General features: G+C 31.8%; 1 protein-coding gene across 1 annotated transcript in view; it reads left to right on the top strand.

Annotated features, from left to right (window-relative positions):
• Positions 1-22,390, top strand: part of HTR2C (5-hydroxytryptamine receptor 2C) — a gene marked incomplete at both ends in the record, with an annotated part of 109,466 nt that overhangs the window by 67,977 nt on the left and 19,099 nt on the right. The window contains one exon of the mRNA XM_080718606.1: positions 12,739-12,939. Coding sequence (XP_080574732.1) covers positions 12,739-12,939 — 201 coding nt within the window. The remainder of the gene's footprint in view (positions 1-12,738; positions 12,940-22,390) is intronic.

Below are 22,390 nucleotides of genomic sequence, written 5' to 3'. Positions count from 1 at the left end.
CTTCCCTATGTATGTGGTATATATATCAGCTAGGTAAGGTGGCACACACCATTAATTTCAGTACTGGAGAAGCTGATACAGGAGAAGCACAGGTTCAAGAAACTAACTTCAGAAACTTAGCAAGACCCTATTTCAAAATAAAAAATATATAAAGGTCTGGGCATGGAGCTTGGAGATAGAATGTCCCATGGTATTAAATGCCTAGAGTTGAATCCCTAGTACCAAAAAAAAGTCATGTTTCTCAGATTGCTTTCAAGATTTTCCCCTTCATTCTTTTGATTTTACCAATATGATTATGATGTTTCTAGGTACTATTCTTTTAGTTTAATCATTCATGTATTGTGAAACTTCTTAAATTTGTTTTTCACTTAATGTAGCATGCTTTGGATCATTATTTCTTCAAGAATTTTTAAACTGATTTTCTCCTTTTTTATAGGTTCAATGACACAAGCATTAAACATACATAAATTGTCCCATGGATATCTAATATTTTTATTTATTTTCAATTTTCTAACTCTTGTTCACATTTGATAATTTATATTAATCTCACTTTAGTTTTCATGGCTCTCCCTTCATTCTTCTGTTGAACACATTCAAATGGCTTTTTCCTTTACAACTATTGTATTTTTCATTTCTTTTTTTAACAATTTTTATTGAACATATAGTATACATTTAAACTATATTTGGTGCCCTCCCCTCCACCCCAGTTTTCCCTTCCCCCTCCCATCAATGGTTGTCTAGGAAACACAAAGGCTACCAGTGGGACTCCAGATAATGGAGGGGAAATACCAGCAAAGTATTTTTCATTTCTAATGATTTCACTTGGTTCTATTTATAAATTATTATTTGAGAGCACCTCTCATCCTGCTTATTTCAACATAGCCTCCCTCTTCTTCATTGAACATAGTCATGATAGATGTTTTATATATTTATCTATAAATTCCAACATATATGGTTATCTCAGGTTTTATTAATTTTTTTCCTTTATATTTTTGAATTTTTTCTGGTTTATTACATTTAAATAAAGTATATTGTATCCTTGATACTTTGAGTATTAATTGAGTATTAATCTGCATATTAATTCACATGACAAAAAATAAGCATTTTATTCTCTTCCTATTGAATGGTTTTATCACACTGGTAAACGTCAACAGATCATAAACAAATAGGTTTCTTTCTGAGCTCTCAATACTATTCTATTAATGTATATTTATCCTTATACCAGTATCACATTCTTTTGATTATTATAATCTTGCGGTAAAATTTGAAATCAGAAATGTGTGTCCTACAACCTTTCTAAGATTTTTTGGCTCTTCAGAATCCCTTGAAATTACACATGAATTTTAGCCAGATATGGTGGTGCATACTTGTAATCCCAGTACTTGGGAGGCTGAGACAGGAGGATCATAGGTTCAAGAACAATCTCAGAAATAAATTTATTTATTTATTTATTTATTTATTTATTTAGGTGGTACTGGGGTTCCTGGAAGCCCTTCTACCTCTGGGCTACACTCCCAGACCTATTTTGTATACTTTTTTATTTGGAAACAGGTTCTCTTAAGCCAGTTCGGCTGGCTTTGAACCTGCACAATCCTCCTGTCTCCGCCTCCCAAGCACGGGGATTACAAGCGTGCGCGCCACCACGCCTGGCATCAGCAAGTTATTTAGAGTCTCATCAATTTAGCAAGAACCTGTTTCAAAATAAAAATTAAAAAAAAATAGGACTGGAGGTGTTTCCCTGAGTCAAAATGCCCCTGGGCTCTATTTTGAGTACAAGAAAATAAAAAAAGAAAAGAAATAAAATTTAAGATCAGCATTTCTATTTCTTCATACACATATACTGATATTTTGATGGAGTTTGTTGAATTAATAGGTCACTCACTTTAAGAACTATTGCCACTCTTATAATAGTAAATATTCAAATCCACGAACTGGCATAGTTTTGTGCTTATTTAGGTCATTTTTAAATTTTTAGCAATGTTTTTGAGTTTTTATCATCTTTTGACCTTGCACCTCATTAATTTAATTTACTCCTAAATGCAGGCATTGTGTTGTATGCCAATAATGTCAGTACTTGGGAGGCTGAAACAGAAGGATTACAGGTTTGAGGACAGCCTTGGCAAATAACGATACCCTCATCAACCTAGCAAGACTCTATTTTAAAATAAAAATTAAAAAATAGGACTGGAGGTGCAGATCAGAGGTTCTAACTCTGAGTTCTACCCATGGGTTCAGTCGCCAGTACTACACACACCCAAAAATGCAAAAATGCATTTACTATTTGGAGGAGGAAAAGATAAATTACTCATAATAGTCGTTCTTTAACTTTTATTTTCTTGTTAATCTAGCCTGCTACTATTTTATATATATATATATATATATATATATATATATATCCATAGGTGTATACTAAAGCATTTGTAATCTATAGGGGAGATCAGGTAGAATGTGCTTAGTCTAATTTTTTTCAAACTGGAAGACTTTTATTGAGTAACTGTTTAAAAATAGTATCATCTCATTTCTGAAAATAAAATGTATTTTTCTTACATGTTGACATTTTAATCTAACAACCTTTCCACACTTATTTACTAATACTCAGGGCTTATGTCTTGAGTAGTGAAAGAAATTGCTTCGTTTTTCTATGTACACAAACATGTGTTCATTTTTCTACTTAAAACTTCAGTATTTTTAGTTCTTCTATTAACCATAGCACACCAATAAGTAACTCTATAACATTGTAGAATGGATATTGTAAGAGTGGACATTCTTGTCTCTTTCCAAATTAAGAAGAAAGCCCCCAGTATAGTATATTCTATAAATATTATGTAGACATACGTTGGGAGATTGATGAAGTCAGCATCTGGGGAAGTACTAGGGATTGAACCTAAGGAAGTTCGACCTATGAGCTATACTCTCAGCTCTATTTTTTATTTTGAAACAGGGTCACACTAAGTTGCCAAGGGTCCTATTAAATTACTTGAAGCTGGCCTTCAACCTACAACTCTCCTGTCTCAGCCTCTTAAGTATTGGAATTACAGGCATGGACCACCATAACTGACTTTAATTTGCTAAATTTTATTTTATTAAGAATCATATTAAATTATATAAAATTGTGTGCATATATTGATTTAATCACAAAATTCACTCCTTTGTTTGTTTAAAATTGCTTGTTTCTAAGATTTATTTCAAAGATAGCTTTGCTTCATGAAGTATATTGGAAAATTATTTATTTATTTACTGAAGGAATCTATATATGATTAATGTAAGTTTTTCATGAATATTTGGTATCACAAGTAAAGAATTTGGATCTTGTGTTTTTCCTTCTAGAGACTGTAGTATGACTTCTCATTTGTTTAGATGTAGATTTATATGTTTCCATGATTTCATGATTATTTTCTAATAAAAGTTCTGTGTCTATCTTGTTAAAGTCTTAATACTTCACGAATTCTATCACTATTGCAAATGACTATTTTTCTTTATTCTACTTCTAGTGATTGTCCTTAGACTAAGAAAACCCCTAGATTATTTTATATTTATCTTATATCCAGCCAATCTATAATTTTCTCTTAATAACTCCGTATCTTTTTAAGAGTCTCAAAGTTGCTAGGCTGACATTCATACCAACAATAGACCAAAATCATTTTATTCATTGTTTTTCAAAGATATAAAAGTTGTTAACATTCTTAACTTAGTGAAAATTCATAAAACAATAATAATGAGTAATAGGATACATTGAAATACTAATTCCTGAAATTACTGTAATTGAAATATATTTACATGACTGTTTATAGTACTTGTTGCTGGGCTTTGGTAAATTACCTTATTAAAGAGACATATTTAAGGAAACTCCTTTCATCCCTATATAACTAAAATTTTAATTAAGATTAGCTTATCTATTTAGTCAAATTATTCTTCACCGTCAATTAAAAGATTATACAAATGTTCACAAATGTTAATAATCTAAGGATTTATGTTAGTAGATTTCATGATATCAAATCACCCTTGCATTACTAGAATAACTCTTGCTTTTCCATGATATATTATTTCTTTGCTATTTTATTAGACTCTGTTAATATTGTTTGAAACTTGAAATGTATATCTTTGAATGCTGTTTGTCTCTAATCTCCTTCTTTAGTGTTTTTCAGGTTTTAAAATTGACACTATTGTGTTATGAAATTTTTGGGAAACTTAAACATGTTTATGGTTACTCATCATTTCATGCATGCTAAAGTTGTTAATTATAAAACTTTCATAACTTATAACCTAAGAAGATATTCTTTAGTTTTTGTGGCTTAAAGAACCTGAAAAAAAGTGTGAAGGAATCTTGACTGAAAGGTGAAGGGGTATCCAGGAAAGGGTGTTGCTGGAGAAAGGAAACCACAGGTACTTCTATGGGAGACCATATTATGGCCAGTACTCTAGCTGACCTCTAGCCGTGTTTGCTTTGGTATTCTTCAAACAGCCTAAGGAAATGATATATGAGCTGAAATTAAATTTAGGCCATAAAAATAAGAGACAGATTAACATTTGAATCCAAGAAGATGATGAGCTGAAAAAACAGAACTGCTTTTTTATCCAACACTCTTTGTAACCATAGAACCAAACCTAGAAACTCAGTGGTATAGTATTCACAATGCCTACATTATCATCTTAAAAAATTATTGAAAGAAGAAACAGGCATATGTATTTCCAAACAAGCATATGCAACACCTCTCAAAAGCCTATCCTGAGAACACTTGGATGTTTTGAAACATTCACAGAGGATTGTTTTGCTGATATTATGTTGATGTCAATGACATAAAGAAAAACCTTCTTATAATGACTGAAAATGAAAAATTTCAGGAGAAAAATCGTAAAATGAAAATTTGAGACTTTAAAGATAATATGTGAATAAATATTTGCCATGGATAGACTTAACAGTAAAAGAAACATGACAAGCAAAGTATCCAGTTCATTTGAAGACAGATCTATAGAAATACCCCAAATCAAAATCAGAAAGAAAAATTTTTGGAATTTGTGGAACAATATCAAATCCTCTATTATGCATGAAATTTGAATTGCAAAAGGTAAAAGAGGAAAAATAGGGCAAAAAATGAACAATAATTACTAAAATTTTTTCAAATTTAGTAAGAACTATAAATGTATATATTCATGAATCTCTGCAAGTGCCAAGCATTATAAATATGAATTTAATAAGTTATCTAAGAAAATTTGTTTATCCAAACATGCATAAACAATTTATGTAAAATGAAGTAGCATCACCTATAATACAAAAATAAAATGTTAGACTTTTGCTACCTCACATGAATATCTAAAGACACATTATATCTTAGTGAAGATTAAGTATGCAGCCATTCAAATATTAGGACCTCAAAATAAAAAAAAAATTAGTTGTACAAGATCTCTTATTAATTGACAATAATGTGCATTTTTAAAGCAATGTGGTTTTATTAATTCTACTTCATTATCAAGAATGTTTTTTCAATCATAAAAACCCAATATATCAGTCTTAGTATTAACATATCCTTCAACTGTTTCTTTAAAAACATAAGAAAAAGAAAGAATGCTGATTATTTTCCAAAAAAAAATCTGAAGAAACTTATTTCTTTCCAAATTCTTCCAACAGGAAATAAATTTCTGCATTGTTATTTATTCTTACCAAATTTGCATAAAGGCATAACCCAGTAATAATCATTTTGCAATGGATAAGAATATAACACATCCTAAAATAATTCAGCCAGCCACAGATAAAATAGTTGCTATATCACTGGATTCAGATGTTAGATGATAGATGTCAATGTCATTACAGAAACTTTCTATTTGTTGCTGCTCCAGTATAAAAACTATAGCTCTACAAAATACAATTTAGCTCTCAACATTTTCATTCAGAATGTCATTTATTAAAAACAAGAATTTGTTTCAATTTTGACATCAACTCAATGTCATAAAACTCAAACCAGAGACTACCCTCAAAGTGGCAGCAATAATTCAGCTGTGAGCTGGAAATAGAAACATTCGTTTCTGCCACCTATCAGTCTTGATTTCTAATACATCACAAAATATTTGACACAGAATAGGCAAATTAAGAATATAGAATAAACTATAGAATAAATGTGTAGGCCTGACATGGTGGTGAATGCCTGTAATCCCAATATTTGGGAGGTGAAACAGAAAAATCACAGGTTCAAGGCCAACCTCAGCAAATTAGAAAGATCCTAATTATTTTCTTTTTTGTGAAACTGGGGATTGAACCCAGTGGCATTCTAATTCTGACTTATACTCCATCCTAATATTATTTTCTAGTTTTTGAAACAAGTTCTCACTAAGATGCTGAGCTTAGCCTTGAATCCATGATGCTCCTGTTACAGGCGCCCAAGTACTAGGATTACAAGCATGCACCACAATGCCCAGACAGAAAGACCCTATATCAAAATACAAAAGAGAAAGGGTCAGGGGTATTGCTTAAAGGAAGACTACCCCTTGGTTCAATCCTGAATATAAAAAAGAATAAACATGTAACAAAAATAATTTATAGAAGACTTTTAGTGTTCTGTCTCCTTTAAACTTTTTTATGGTTATACACCTTTCTATAGAACAACAAATGACCAGGAAGCAACTGTCAGAAGAAAATTTTAGAAAAGTCAAAAATCCAGTGAGATATTTAAAACAACTAAAGGAATACATGATGGAGAAAAAATTACTGTTTTTCAATAAGGGTGCATCATGCCATCGTGACCTAAGTTGCTTGCCAACATAACTCAAACCCCAGATTAGCAGCTAATTTGAGGACAGAAGCTTGCATTTCCAGCACAAGTTGCTAATGCAAGAGGGAACAATACAACATATTTCTCAAATAAATGTATGGTCTTTTAAATATCACTGGTGGCTCCCCAAAGGACTGGCACAATAATGTGCCTTTGTTTTACTCATCTCAGAGTATATCCAGGGCTTAAATGATGTGTGGGCTTTGCCAAAAAGTGTAGAGGCACAACTATTATCCCCAGCAGATTGAATGAAAGACATATGGCAGAGTTTTAGAAAGGAGATATATTGGGAAATAAGTCTTTGTTTGAAAGTTATCTGCATATAACAGGGTAGAAAAAAGGCTATACATTTTCCCAACACTGTTGGAATACTTAGAAAAGAAAACTGAGAAGACAGTATTCTTTTACCTGTAACTGGGATGGCCTTCAGCCTCTGAGGCTCTTTTCAAACATGAAGTTGTGGCTTAGAGAGAGTTATAAACAACCCCACCCAAGCATTGAAGGAGGATTTCAAACAGAATCTGTCTGAAAAGATTCATCGTTCTTTGCCTATGGGTGTTTTCCAAACTATGTTAAAATACCAGGTGACCACTAACCTAAAAGAATGATGATTTCAGTGACCAAACAAGACAAAGAAATTAGACTTTACCAAATAGTTTAGGAAAGTCCTTAAATAGACAAACAAAGGCAACTCAAAACAAGCAGTAATAACCTAGGGAGGGAAGAAAATCTGACTTGCAGAAATGCTACATTATAATAATCAAAATTCAAAGGCATGCAAAGAAACTAAAAAAATGTCATATTTATAAGAAAAATAATAGAAATGGAATGTGGGGGGGTCTAAGTATTGAACTTGCTAAAGACTTTTTAAAAATTTTTTATTGGTGTATTGTAGTCATACATCTTAATGAGATAAAAAATGGTGGAGACATACATGCACACATCATCCAATTAGCCCTTACCCAATTCCCACTCCATTTTCTCCCCCTCCATCCTTCTCATACTTGGCTTAGTGAATGGTTTTGATATGTTTGTTAAATTACATCATGTGCTTTAGAGAATTTCTCTCTTCCCCCCATCCCCTCAGTTATGTCACCTTATTTGCTCATCTATAGAACCCCCTTCTTCATCTAGAGTTCCTCCTGTTACCCATATCTCCCTAGGTTTCACATATTAGGCTAAAGACTTTAAATGAACTGTCTCAAATATATTTAAAGAGCTAAGGAAATTGTGGACAAACAGCAAAAAAAAAACACAGTAGAATGATGTCTCAATAAATAGAGATTGTCATTAAAGAGATGAGATTGCAAAAAGGAACCAAACAGAATAGGGGGGGCTGAAAAATACAACAACTGAAATAAAAAATCACTGGAGGAATTCAACAGAGAATTAAAAAATTAAGAACACGAAATAGGACAATTATGATTATCCAGTCTGAGGAGCACAAAAAGAAAACAGTGCCTAAGAGATTTATGAGACATAATCAAATGTACCAATATATATGCACAAAAGGGTTTCTAAAAGAAGATAGAAAAAGGGGAACAGAGTGAATATTTAAAGAAATAATGACCAAAACTTCAGGTCTACACATTTAAGAAACTAAAATAAAAACAGGAATTACTCCAAAGATCTACACTAAAACACATTATAGTTGGAGAGTGCTTTCTTAGCATGCAGGTTCAATGAGATTCAGTGTCCAGGTTCACTCTCCATTATCCCCACAACAAGGCACATTATTATCTAAATGCTGAAAGACAAAAGAAAGACTCCCAAAAGTTGGAAGAGATGAGCATCTCATCACATACAAAGCATCGTAAATAAAATTAACTATGCATTTTTATTCAGAAAACAGGGAGGCCAGAGGGCCATGGGATGACATATGTAAAGTGCTAAAAAACACATTGAAACATGAATTCTGTATGTGATAAAAGTATCCTTCGAAAATGGAGAAATTAAACATGCTTTGGTTAAAAATAGCAAAAATTGAGGGAGTTCATCACTAATGGATTTACTTTAAAGAAATACTAACTTTAGGATTAAATGAAAAGATTAAAAATCAGTACCTGGAAGGCAAATGAAGAAATAAAGAGCAACACATGTAGCTACACAAACATAAAATCCAGTGGAATTGTATTATTTGTTTGTTATATATTTTTTGGTTTCTCATTTGACTTAAAAGGTAAATATTTAAAACAATAATTACAAAGCCATGTTGATGAGCACAAAATGTATAAAGATATATTTTATGACATTAATATTAAAGTGAAAGAAAATATTAAAAACAAATTTTTAAAAAAATTTGCGTGTCTGGGGATGGAACCCAGGGTTATTCGACCTCCAAGCTACATTCCTTGCCCTATTTTTATTCTTTATATTGAAACAGGGTCTAACTAAGTTGCAGAGGGCCTCACTAAGTAGCTCAGACTCTAAGAACCGCGATCCTCCAGTCTCAGCCTCTCGAATGCTGGGATTACAACATGTGCCACCATGTCTGGCAAAAAAAAAAGCAAAAATTTTGTATACTATTAAAACTAAGTATGCATAATAAAAACTTAATTCTTATAAAAATAAATTCATCAAACTTAAAGCAATAATAAAGTAAATGATGGTATATATCATATAGAAAATTGTGAAAATTAGTTCTTTCTTAACTATATATATAATTAGTTAAAATGCGAATAGACTAAACTAATTAAAAGGCAGAGACTAGCAGAATGGGTAAAAATATATAATCTAACAATAAATATATTATGTATATCTCAGGATGCATATATTTTGAGAGTGAAAGGATATTTCATACTAAGAGTAACAAAAAAGCTACATTAGTATCAAACTAATAGAGTTTAAAATAAAAAATGTTATGACACACAAAACAGAACATCATACATTAATAAAAGGATAAAGTCATCAAGAATATATAAAAAGCATAAATATATATGTACCTAACAACAGAGCTCAACAAATACAAAAACAAAAACTAAAAGAACTGAAGTGAGAAATAGACATGTCTTTAATAATGCTTGAAGGCACCAATACTTCATTTTAAATAATACATAGATAACTAGAAGATCAATAAATAGAAACAAGAATTAAAACATTCTACAAAACAACTAATCTAACAGATATACAGAATATTCCATCCAGTAAAATGTGCATTTTAATTGCATATGAAATTTTCTCTGTATAATAAAAACTTAATTCTTATAAAGAAAATACGTTGTTATTCCCAGGTTAACCACTAAGAAAAAACTAAAATAATAGACAAAAACAAGAAATAAATTAAATAGTATCTTATAAAAATAAATTCATCAAAGTTAAAGCAGTAATAGAGGAAATGATGGTATACATTACAATTATACCTTATATGATTATACCTTATATTCAGACATTAAATTAACATCTATTAAAAATATCATTATTCATGTAGAGTTACTCCTATGGCCCATTTTCTCCTTATCTTTCAAAAGGAAATCCTATAGGGGAGCAAACAAGACAACCTAAATGAGGAGATGGGAGGGGAAAGAAGGAAATTATCTAAAACATACAATGTATTTAAACATATCGAAGCCAATCACTAAGCCAAGCAAGGGAAAGAGGGATGGGGAGGGAATGGGGTGGGAATTGGGTAGGGTTTAAATCGGTGATGTGTACATGTATGTACACACAAGTTTTTTTACCCCAATATGATGTATGAATATAACGCACCAATAAAAAAGAAGAAAAATATCATTATTCAAAGTATATTCTCCATACTTAAATTGACATTAGAATTAAATAATTTTGAAACTATGTGGAAAATAAAGAACACACTCAGTGTTAAGGAACCAATCAGTAAAAGAAAAAGTTATGAATGAAATTAGAAAATAAATTCAGAAGAATGAAATAAAACTTAACAAAAATTATGGGATACAGCATAAATGGTGCTCAGAAGAAAATATATAGATATAAAGGGTTGAATTTAAAAATTAAATGGGGCTGGGTATATACCTCAGTGATAGACCATGTGTTAAGCATGTTTGAAACCCTGGGTTCCAGCAAAAAAAAAGAAGAGGAAGGAAGTGGAGGAGGAGGAGGAGGAGGAGGAGGAGGAGGAATGATCTCCAATCAATAGCCTAACTTTATACCCTAAGAAATTAGAGAAATTAGGAAAGAAGACCAAACTTAAATACAACTAGCAAAAGAACTAAAATGATAAAGACAAAATAGAGAAAAAATAACAACAAAAAGCTAACCAAAAGTTGATTCTTTGAAACAATAAAAAGTTGACCTAATTTTAGCCAATGACTAAAAAAAAGAAGAAACAAATTAATAAAGTTAGAAATGAAAGTGTGCTTGTGCTGACCTTACAGGAATTAAAAAGAATAGTAAACAATAGAAGGAACAGTTAGTTGTATTCCAACAAGTTGTACAACTAAATAAAATTAATAAATTTCTAAAAACACATGAACTACCAAAAGTGACTAATGAAGAAATAATCTGAGGAGACATATAAGACATTAAATTAATAAGTGGATAACTTCTAACAAGGAAAACAAGACCAGAGAGTTCATTGGTGAATTTTACCAAACTGAAGATGAATTAACACCAACTCTTCTCCAACTACTGTCTATAAGATCAACATTATCCTAATATTAAAGATACATAAAGACATCACAAGAAAACTACAGACCAATATTTCTTATGACTAAAGATGCAAAAATTCTCAACAAAATACCATCAAACTAAATTTGGCACATTATACCTTATGACTAAGTGGAATTTCTATCAGGAACTTAGGTATGGGGGAAAGCAGACTACATGATAGTCTCAATTGGTGCAGAGTTAAAAAGGTGGTTGACAAAATCCATTGCTCTTGCATGATTAACAAAACTTAAAACTAGAAATAAAAAGCGACTTCCTCAATGATAAAAGGCATTTATGAAAAACCTACAGCTAACATCATAGTCCATTGTAAAAAAGCTTAAAGATTTCCCTTCACATTCAGAAAAAACAGAAGATGTCCACTTTTCATCACTCTATTCAACTCTATTGTACTGAAAACTATCTAGAGTGATGAGTCAAGGAAACGAAGTCAAGGCCAGAAGAAAATTGAAAAGAAGAAATAAAAGTATCTCTTTCTCAAATGACATGGATCTTATATATAGAAAATATACCTTATATATGGAGAATTTCAAAGAATCCTCGACCATAAGATAATATGTATGTCATGAATTAATTCAGCAAAGTTGCAGGATACAAGATTAATATATGAAAATCAGCAGTAGTTCTCTAACAGTAATAAACAATCCATAAAGAAAGCTATGAAAACAATTACAAGAGCATCTGAAAATCTCAACTAATCATATCAGGATTAAATGTCAACTGATAAATCACAAAAGGATTAAAAAGAGTGAAGTACTATACATGCTACCACATGTATAAACCTCAAAGACATTTTGTTAAATGGAAGGAACCAGATAAAAAAGGTTAGGAACTCAATAATATGAAATAACAAAATTAGGTAAACCAATAGACAGGAAGCAGATTAGAGATTACCCAAGAAAGAGAAAATTGGGAGTGAGGAGCGACTAATTAATGGGAAGTGGTTCCCTTGAGTGATGAAATATTTCAGACTAATTAATGGGAAGTGGTTTCCTTGAGTGATGAAATATTTCGGGACTACAAAAATGTGATGGAATAGGGTTTTGTGAATGTACTAAATGTCATTGGACTGTATACTTTAAAGTGACTAATTTTGTTTCATAGTTTACCTCAATAAAAATTTATGTTCCAGTAATGGCGGTGGCATCGTCATCGTCGTCGGCGTCGTCATCATCATCATCATCATCATCATCAGCATCATCATCATCATCACTATGGGAAATAATGCTCTGAAATTTTTCTTTCTTTGAAAGTTTAGATTGACTAAAATTTAAAAGCATAGGTGGAAACAATTTTGATAACATGTTCTTGTATTCTCTCTGTTCTCTTTCAGATTATGTCTGGCCACTACCTAGGTATTTGTGCCCCGTCTGGATTTCTTTAGATGTGTTATTTTCAACGGCGTCCATCATGCACCTCTGCGCTATATCGCTGGATCGGTATGTAGCAATACGTAATCCTATTGAGCATAGCCGGTTCAATTCGCGGACTAAGGCCATCATGAAGATTGCCATCGTTTGGGCAATTTCTATAGGTAATAAAACCCTCTGGCCATTAGAATTGCAGCGGCTATGCTCAATACTTTCGGATTATGTACTGTGAACAACGTACAGACGTCGACTGGTAACGTTTGCGTTTAATCGGGATTGTCCTAGTTAGCCATTATTCTTAACCTATTTATCTGATAACTCGGTTAAAAATAATGATGAATAAATAAATAGATAGGGATGACATTTCTATTTATGCTGCTAAATTAATATTTCAATGAATTCTGCAACACAGATACAAAAATCTTTGAATTATTTAAAATGTTTTGAAGATTACAAGGATTTATACTAAAGTCTAAATTTTAAGAAAATGATACTTAAATCATGGGAAGGCTACATCTATTTCAGAATATAAGCCTTAATATTTTTATTATAATTCTACATTCTTTTCAATGGAAAATTAATAATGCATAATTTATACAAAAAGAGAAGAAAGCTATTGCTTTCTTTAAGGGTTTGGGAGAGTCTAATTGGAATTTAGGACTTTTACAGTCCTTAAAATTCTCTTCTAAATGAATTTATATTGTATTTCATTAAATAATTTCTCTTCAAACATATGTGTCTATAAAAGACACTAGTATCATTTCTAATAAGAGCAAATTTCTCTACAGTCTCTACTGATGTGTTCTACATATAGATTCCCAAAGTCTGTGATGCCATCCTCCCTCCCTTGGGGAGGGACGATGGACAAATCTTGGTGGGTGGAAGTAGTGTCAGGTGCAGTTGAGAGACACTGAATAAAACTAAGTGGATGATGGAGGCCCCCAGTGGAGCACTGAGTAATTATTTTCCTGAAAAGGGGGGAATAAGCCAATACATTTGGGAATCTATGTAAGATTTGTCTCTGGGTTTATTGATTAAATTTATTGAAGTTAAGTTTAAATTATTAAATTTTGAGATTGTTTTATTCTGTCACTATATACTGCAAACATCCTTGAATAAGAAGCCATAAAGCTTTTCCCCAAAAATAGATTCTATTTACACAGCATGCCTTACAAAGGAAATACACAGATAAGTGAAATTAGAATACTAGGAGCATAGGCTTTTAGTAATGACACACCGGGTGATTTACAATGAACTCTTGAGCTGAAGGTAATAAAAATGGATGAAATACTAAAAGCCTTGGAAAGTGAATAAAATAGTGAATGATTATGTGACCAAGATCCTCCATAAAAAGACAGAAAAAAAGGAAAAATCATCACTTTTGTTTCACTTTTGCCAGTGCCTTCTTTTTAATTTTAAATACTTTTATTGATGTATTGTAATCATGCATCATAGTGAGGTTCAAAGTGATACACAAATACAACCACATGCAGCACTTGGTGTGTTTTAATAGTGAGATTGGTAGTGATACCTCCATATGTAAATACAGAATTAATTGAAAATGTTTCCTTCATCAATCATCTTTTACCCCTCCCTGATCCCCCTCCAATTTCCTTCCGCAATTCTACTGGTCTTTCTCCTCAATTCTCTAAAGTCCCTTGTGTTTCCTGTTTTCTCTCTAGCTTCCACAGATGAAATAAAACATACAACCTTTGACTTTTTGTGACTAGTTTATCTCACTTATCATATTCTAGTTTCATCCATTTTTTGCAAATGACATAATTTTTTTCTTTATGGCTGATTCATCATTTCTCAAACTATGTTCTCAGAATGATTTATAATCCTTAACATTCTTGAAGGCCTCATAGGTATTATTTCTATATGAGCTATATCAGTATATCTTGTCTCACAAATTAAAATTTGAGAACACTTTAAATTATTTATGTATGATTATTGTTAAAATAATAAAAACACATAACATGTTGATATAACCAAATCAATGAAAAACAGCCATGTTTTCAAAATCAAAGCAAAATTACTGAGAGCTGGGTGTGGTGGTGCATGCCTGTAATCCCAGTCCTTGTGATGCTGAAAGAGGAGGCCCTCAAGTTCAAGACCAGCCTCAGCAACTTAGCAAGGCTCTCAGCAACTTAGCCCTGTTTCTAAATAAAATATAAAATAGGGCTGGAGGTGTATGTAGCTCAGAGGTAGAATGTCCCCGAGTTCAAGTCCCATTACCAAAAAAAAAAAAAAAAAGGTCACTGAGAAGAGTGGAATTCTTTATAGTTTTTCAAAGTTCTTTATCATCTTTCTTGATAAAAGACAGCTAGGTTCTCATCTCTTTTATTGCATCTAACTTAATGAAGTGGGCTGTTTTGGTTAAATTAGGTGATGAGAATATATACCCTCACAGAGATAGATAGCTTCAATATGAGAAAGTATTTCAATAATGTCTTCAGATAATTATTGTTCTTTGACATTGTACTAAAATTCAACAGGTGGTCGTTTTTTAAGTGTAGTTGAAAGTCAAAATCTGAGAAGCTATCGCTTAATTTTTCATATCCTATTACATGAGAATTCACTAGTCTTTCTTATACCTTGAATAGCTATTTCATTCATGCTTTATTTTGTAACATCAAGCATAGAAGTTACAAAATAAATTGGAAAAATACTGGTTCACTGAGTTGGGCAGATTTCTGTAATGTTGATACATTAAATTATACAATATTTTAAAATCATTTGTATCAATATCCATACCAATATTAAGAGAAAAGTATTTGAATATTAGGAAGTTGTCAAGCTCCTGAGGATGACGACATATTTTCCAAAATTCCAGTATTCAGGTAAAAGCTAAAATTTTATCATTGGCAGCAAATACCATCTATATTTTTCTTGACTTAAGTCTAATTCATTTTTTAATTTTATTGGAACACTGTAGTTTCACATCATAATGTAGATCATATTGAAAATGGCATACATTCAGACTGTGCTTGGTGCTTTCTCCCCCACACTGCCCCTTCCTCTGGATACACTGAGTATCCAGGTTGACCATGCTACATTCATACTTTTACACATATTCAAATGTAGCTTCTCCATTAATCAACATCAATCTTCATCCTCTCCTATCTCTCCATTCTAGCTTTGCTGAGGGTTCCCCTCCATTATCTGGAGTCCCTCTGGTATCACTAATACTTCCTACTTTGGGCATATTAGAGAAAACATATGTCCCTTCTCTTTCTGTGCTTGGCTGATGTCAGTCATCATAATATTCCTCAGGTCTTTCCATCTTCTTGTGAATGAAATGGTTTTGTTCTTCTTTATAGCTGAGTAGAATTCCATTGTGTGTATTTCCCATAATTTTTCAATGCATTCATCTATTGATGGAGACCTAGATTGGTTCCATATTTTGACTATTACAAATTGTGCGGCTAAAACATGGGTATGCATATATCACCATAGTTCTCTGATTTTAATCCCTTTGGAAAGATACCCAGGAGTGGTATCCCCAGATCATATGGTGGTGCCATTCCCAGTTTTTTAAGGAATCTCCACACTGATCTCCATAGCAGATAAATTAGTTTGCACTCTCACAAACAGTGTAAAAAAGTTCATAATTCCCCACATCCTTGTCAACATTTGTTGTTATTTTCTTTATGCTTGCAACTCTGATTGGGGTTAGATAAATGTCAGTGTAGTTTTGATTTGCATCCCTAATAGCTAATGATGTTGAACTTTTTTATGTATCTATTGACCATTTATATCTCTTCTTTTGTGAAGTGTCTATTCAGTTCAGTTGCCCATTTTGTGATTGGGTTGTTTGTTTTGCTAGTGTAGAGTCTTTTGAGCTCTTTGTAAATTCTAGATAATTAGCCCCCTATCAGAGTGGTGGCTGGTAAAGATCTTTTCCCATTCTGTAGGCTTTCTCTTTAGGTTCTTGATGGTTTCTTTTGATGAGCAGAAACTTTTTAGTTTGATGCCATCCCACTTGCTAATTCTTGTTTTAATTTACTGCACTTTGGAGCCCAAATCATTCATTTTTGAGAAAATATCTGCCACATAACCAAATCTGAATAGCTCTAGTGTGTCAGGCAGTCATTCTTTTTAGTACTAATTATTGATATCTAAGTGGAATGAGTCCTTAAAAATGTACTCTTCTGAGTATAGCCTGGATGTACAAAGCCTCTGGGTTCCACCCCCAATACCACAAAAAATGTACTCTTCTTCAAAATTATCCAAAGTAACATAAAGCCTTTTGATATTCATATAAAACTTAAGTTAGCCTGTCAATCAGGATTTGCTGTTGTCTAAAAAAAAAGGGACAGAATTGCATTGACTCTATAAGTCAATTAAGAACTAAAGTCTTAAAAATATCATGGCTTCCAATGAATCTATAAAATCAGTTAAGTGGAAACTTCAGTCTTAAAAGTATTATGGCTTCCAATCTATGTATGTAGAAGTATGCAATGTTTCACAATTTATTTAGGCCTTCTTTGATTGCTCTGTTTTATAGTTTTCATTTTAGAGGTCCTCCATATCTTTGTTAGACTTAATTCTATTCATTTGATATCCTAGGATGCTACTTTTTAAAGTTAATTTTCACTTGTTTGTGGCAAGTGTATAGAAAGAAAGACATTTAATTTTTGTGTATTTATTCTGTATCCAGCAATTTGATAAATTCACTTAGCATTTCTAGGAGTTTGTTAACTGATTCAGTGGAATTTTTCTGCATGTTCAGTAATGACACTTATGAACCATGACATACTCATTTCTTCTTTCTGTGTCTTATAACTTTCTTTAGTTTATTATTCTTGTTTTCTTATACTGATGAGACTTGCAAAATAGTGTTCAATAAAAGGGGAGGAGTAGGTATCTTTTTTATTCTGAGTGAAAATACTGCAACATTAGGAATAATATTTGTTGGTTTTGTTTTGTAAACTACCTTTAATCAGATTTAGGAAGTTCCCTTTTATTATATATTTGCTTTAATTTTTTGTAACAAATAGGTGTTACTTTTCTAAAATCCTTTTTTCTGTGTCTAGTGGGATGATTATAGAATTTCTTTCTTTTCCATTGTCTTAGCAAGGTAGATTTTAATTTTTTTCAAATTGAATCAATCTTATATTACTGGAATAAATCTCCCTTGGTAATGGGCTCTCTTTTCTCTCTATCATTGGATTCTGCTTGATATTTTAAGATTTTTGTATCCATTTTCATGAGAGATTTTGCCTTGTACTTTTCTTTTCTTTGGTAATATTTATACCAGGTTTTGATTTCAGGAATACACAATTCTCATAAATTTGAAACTGTGCCCTCTGTCCTGCCTTCTAAATTTCTATGAGATTTGCATTTTTCATCTTTAAATGTTTGAAATAATGAATGTGGTCATCTGATAGTATAACCATCTCAGCCTGTAGGGTCGTGTGTGTGTTTGTGTGTGTGTGTGTGTGTGTGTGTGTGTACAAAAGGTCCTAATTATTGATTCAGTTGCTCCAAAATGAATGGGAATACTACCATTTTCTTTTTCTTTTCATTTCACCTTAGTTACTGTGATTTCCAAGAAGTTGTGCATTGCACCCAAACTGTATAGTTTATTGCCGTTAAGCAATACATAATATTCTATGTCATTCTTTTAATTTCTATAGTATATGTAGTGACTTCCTCTTTCATCCTGAGAATGAGTATCACTCTTTTCTGTATGTTTAATTTTTCTAAGAATATTGAAATTTCATTTCATTTCTCTAAGAAACTCCTTTTGGTAATAAATTTTCTCTTGTCCATTTCTACACTACTAAAATATACTCTTATCCTTATTTCCTTTTTCTGCTTATTTGAGGCATTTTCTAAATTTCTAAGAAAAACATTTCATTCAATTACTCTGGACAAACAAACAAAAAAAGACTTGACATCTTAACAGTGTTGAACAATCTTATCCCCGAATTCAATCTTCCAAGTACACACTATTATATTTTAATATCTGTAGGGTCAGTAGTATATTCTTCTATCTTATTCATGATTTCACTTGTTTTTCTACAGATCAGTCTGACTGGACATTTACCAACTCTTACCAATCTTTTGGTTTTAACTGATTTTCAATCTTTTGGTTTCATTGTTTTCCTGCATATTTATTTATGTGACATATTTTTCTCACTAGTATGCATTCTTCTTCATGACTTTGGGTTCAGTTTGCTATTCTTTATTGAAGTCTTTAAAAGATTCTTCATCTAGGTCCTCGGATTTTTTTTCATGGTATTGGAGATGGAACCCAAGGGCATTCTACTTCCAAGCTACATTCCCAGCCCTTTTGTTAAGACTTTCATTCTTGAAATAGGGTCTCACTGAGTTGCAAAGGGCCTTGCTAGGCAGCTGAGGAGGTTCACCAACCGTGATCCTCCTGTTTTTGTCTCCCAAAATGCTGGGATTATAAGCGTGTGCCTCTCAGATAATTTATTTAAAAATCCTTCTTTATCAATATAATATCAACAAAGAAGCCATCTGGGCCTTGACTTTACTTAGTAGGAAGGGAATTTTTATGACAAAGTGAAACTCTTTGCTTGTTATAGACATAATCATATTTTATGTTTCCTAATGATTCAGTCTTAATTTTGTGTTTTGCCACTTTATGTAGATTTGCTAATTGTCATTCAGTTATTCATAGTATTCCCTTATACTACAGTTTATTTCTGTTATGCCTCCTCTTTTAGTCTTATTAGTAATAACTTGAGTATTCACTATTTTGGTCATCATAAAATTTTATTGATGTTAGAGAGCTTTCCCATGGGCAAACATGCTTTTGTTTGCATTGCTTTTCTTTTCTTATTCTTTACTTCACTTATTCTGATTAACTTTTGCTCTTCATTTTGCTTGCTTTGGGTTTAGTTTGCTCTTCATTTCCCAGTTTTATAAAGGGAAAGATCAGGTTTGGAGTTTGAAATCTTTCTTATTCTATAGTGCAGGCATTACAGTTATACTTTTCATTGAAGCTCTATCACATAATTTTCTTCTTCTGTGCTTGCAGTTTTTAATCTCAAAATATTTCTAATGTCTCTTGTAATTTCTACTTTGGTTCATTTGTTATGTAGAACTATGTTACTTAATCTCAACACCTTTCAATATTATTTTATTTTACATACTTTTTTTTCCTTTTTTGCAATATTGAGGAAGGAACCCAAGGACATTCTACCTTTGAGCTGTAACCCCAGCATATTTTTTATTCATTATTTTGAAACAGGGTCTCACTGAGTTGCAAAGGGTCTCACTAAGTAGCTGAGGCTGTTTACAAATGGCAATCCTCCTATCTCAGCCTCCCAAATGATGGGATTACAAACTTGCACCAAGATGCCAGGTTTTCAATTTTATATTCCAATTTTCCTTTCTGTTACTAATTTCTACTTTCATTCCATTGTGGTTAGAAAACATGCTTTGAATAGTCTTTATCCTCTTAACTGAGAATTGTTTTGACTTAACATATGGTCTTATGTGAAAAATGTTCCAGGTTAACTTAAAAAGAATGTGTGTCCTGTTGTTATTAAGTGGAATATTCTATAGGTTTCTGTTAGGTCTAGTTGGCCTGAAGATCTGGAATTTAATATTCTATAGGTGTCTATTAGATTGAGTCTTTTATTTATTTGTTTAAATCCTGTTTGTTTATTCAAACCATTATTGAAATTTGGACATTAATGTCTCCAACTATTAGTGCGAATTACCTACTTCTTTCAATTACATTTTCTTTATGTATTTTGTGATTCCCTCATTTGGTGTATATATTGATGGATTGACATTTTTATCAATATAAAAATAAATGTTCTCAGCTTTGTGTTGAGCTGGTGACATCTAATTTCCTTTCACTTTAAAAAACTTAGCTGCATATAGTATTTATGATTTATAGTACTTTTACTTTAGTTTTTAAATATCTCATCGCCTTCTGCTCCCTGGTTTCTGATGAGAATCAGTTAATCTTGTTTAGGATCCAGTATTCATAATGAGTTGTTTCTCTATTGTTGCTTTTTTATTTTCAGTACTGGGAATTGAACCCAGGGGCATTTTACATCTGAGTTACACCCCACTCCTACTTTTAATTCTTTATTTTGAAATAGGGTCTCACTAATTTGCATAAGGCCTCACTAAATAGCTGAGGCTGGCTGAGAACCTGTGATTCTCCTATCTCAGCCTCCCAAGTACTGGGATTACAAGCATGCACCACCACTCCTGGCTTCTCTTATTGCTTTTGAGATTCTCTCATCGTCTTTACACTTGGACCATTTCACTATGCTATTTCTACATGTGGTCCGTTTGTCCATTTTTACTGTAATCTACATAAGAGTTTGTTGAAACTTTTGTATATGTAAAAAAGTTTTTGTTCAAATTAGGCAATTATTTGGCCATTCTTTCTTCAAATATTATTTTTGCCCCTTCTCAGCTTTCTTTAGAGGGCACCCATTTTGCATATTTTGGCACATTTGATAGTGTTCCACAAGTATCTGTGTATCTCTTGATTTTTCTTCATTATTTATTCTTTTTGTTCTTTGGAATTTATTAACACATTAACACTTTTATCAATAAAAAAGAATCAAATTTTCTCAGCTTTTGTTTAGGTGAGAACATCTCATTTCTTCTTCATTTTTGAAAAATAGCTTGGCTGAATACAGTACTGATGGTTTACAGTAATTTGTGGGTAGAAGTTTCAAAGCTGCTATTGAGCCTGTAATTCTATTTTTTTTATTTCAGTTTTTGTACTTTTAAATCTAGAATTTCTACTTCATGTTATTTTATTCTTCCCATGTCTTTATTGATATTCTCTTTGGTGAAATCTCATTCATATACTTTCTTTTAGTTCTTTAGAGAAAGATTCCTTTATTTCTTTGAATACATTTTGAATGTCTTAAAGTTTTTTTCTAATCCATTTTCAGTGACTCCCTCACAGTTTCTATTGATTACATTCTTTCAGTGTACCTTATGCATTTTAAATTAGAACTTTTCCCTGTTTTTTATTTATATATGTTTAGTTGACATATGGAAATTGTGCATATCTATGGGTTACCATGTGATGTTTTGGTACATGTATACATTCTGTAATGTTGAAATCAAGTTAAAATCTAACTCCTAAAACATTTATTGTTGATTTATACTGGAAAAATTCAAAAGTCTTTATTCTAGCTAAACATAGTACATTATCATTATCTATAGCCATCCTATTGTGCAATAGAACACCAGCACTTATTTCTCCTATGTAACTATAATTTAGTACCCACTGATAAATCTCTCTCCCTTTCTCCCTCCTTCCTACCTCTCCAGCTTCTGATAACCACTATTCTACTCTGAACTTCTGTGAGATCAACTTTTTAAATTCCACATATGAATGAGATTATATTTTATTTATCTTTCTGTGTCAGTCTTATTTCATTTAACATAATGATCTCTGGAACTATTCATGTTGTTGCAAATGGCAAGATTACATCTTTGTATATGGCTGAATTATATTACATTATGTATATGTTCCACATTTTATTTATTCACTCATCATTTGATGAGCATTTAGATTGTCTTCATCTCGGGGCTATTGCAAATAGTCTACAATGAAATTGGAGTGTGACAGTTCTTTGATATACTGATTTCATT

The sequence above is a fragment of the Muscardinus avellanarius genome (assembly GCF_963383645.1).
Source record: "Muscardinus avellanarius genome assembly, chromosome: X".
Classification (NCBI taxonomy): Eukaryota; Metazoa; Chordata; class Mammalia; order Rodentia; family Gliridae; genus Muscardinus; species Muscardinus avellanarius.
This window is presented reverse-complemented; position numbering and strand designations above follow the sequence as displayed.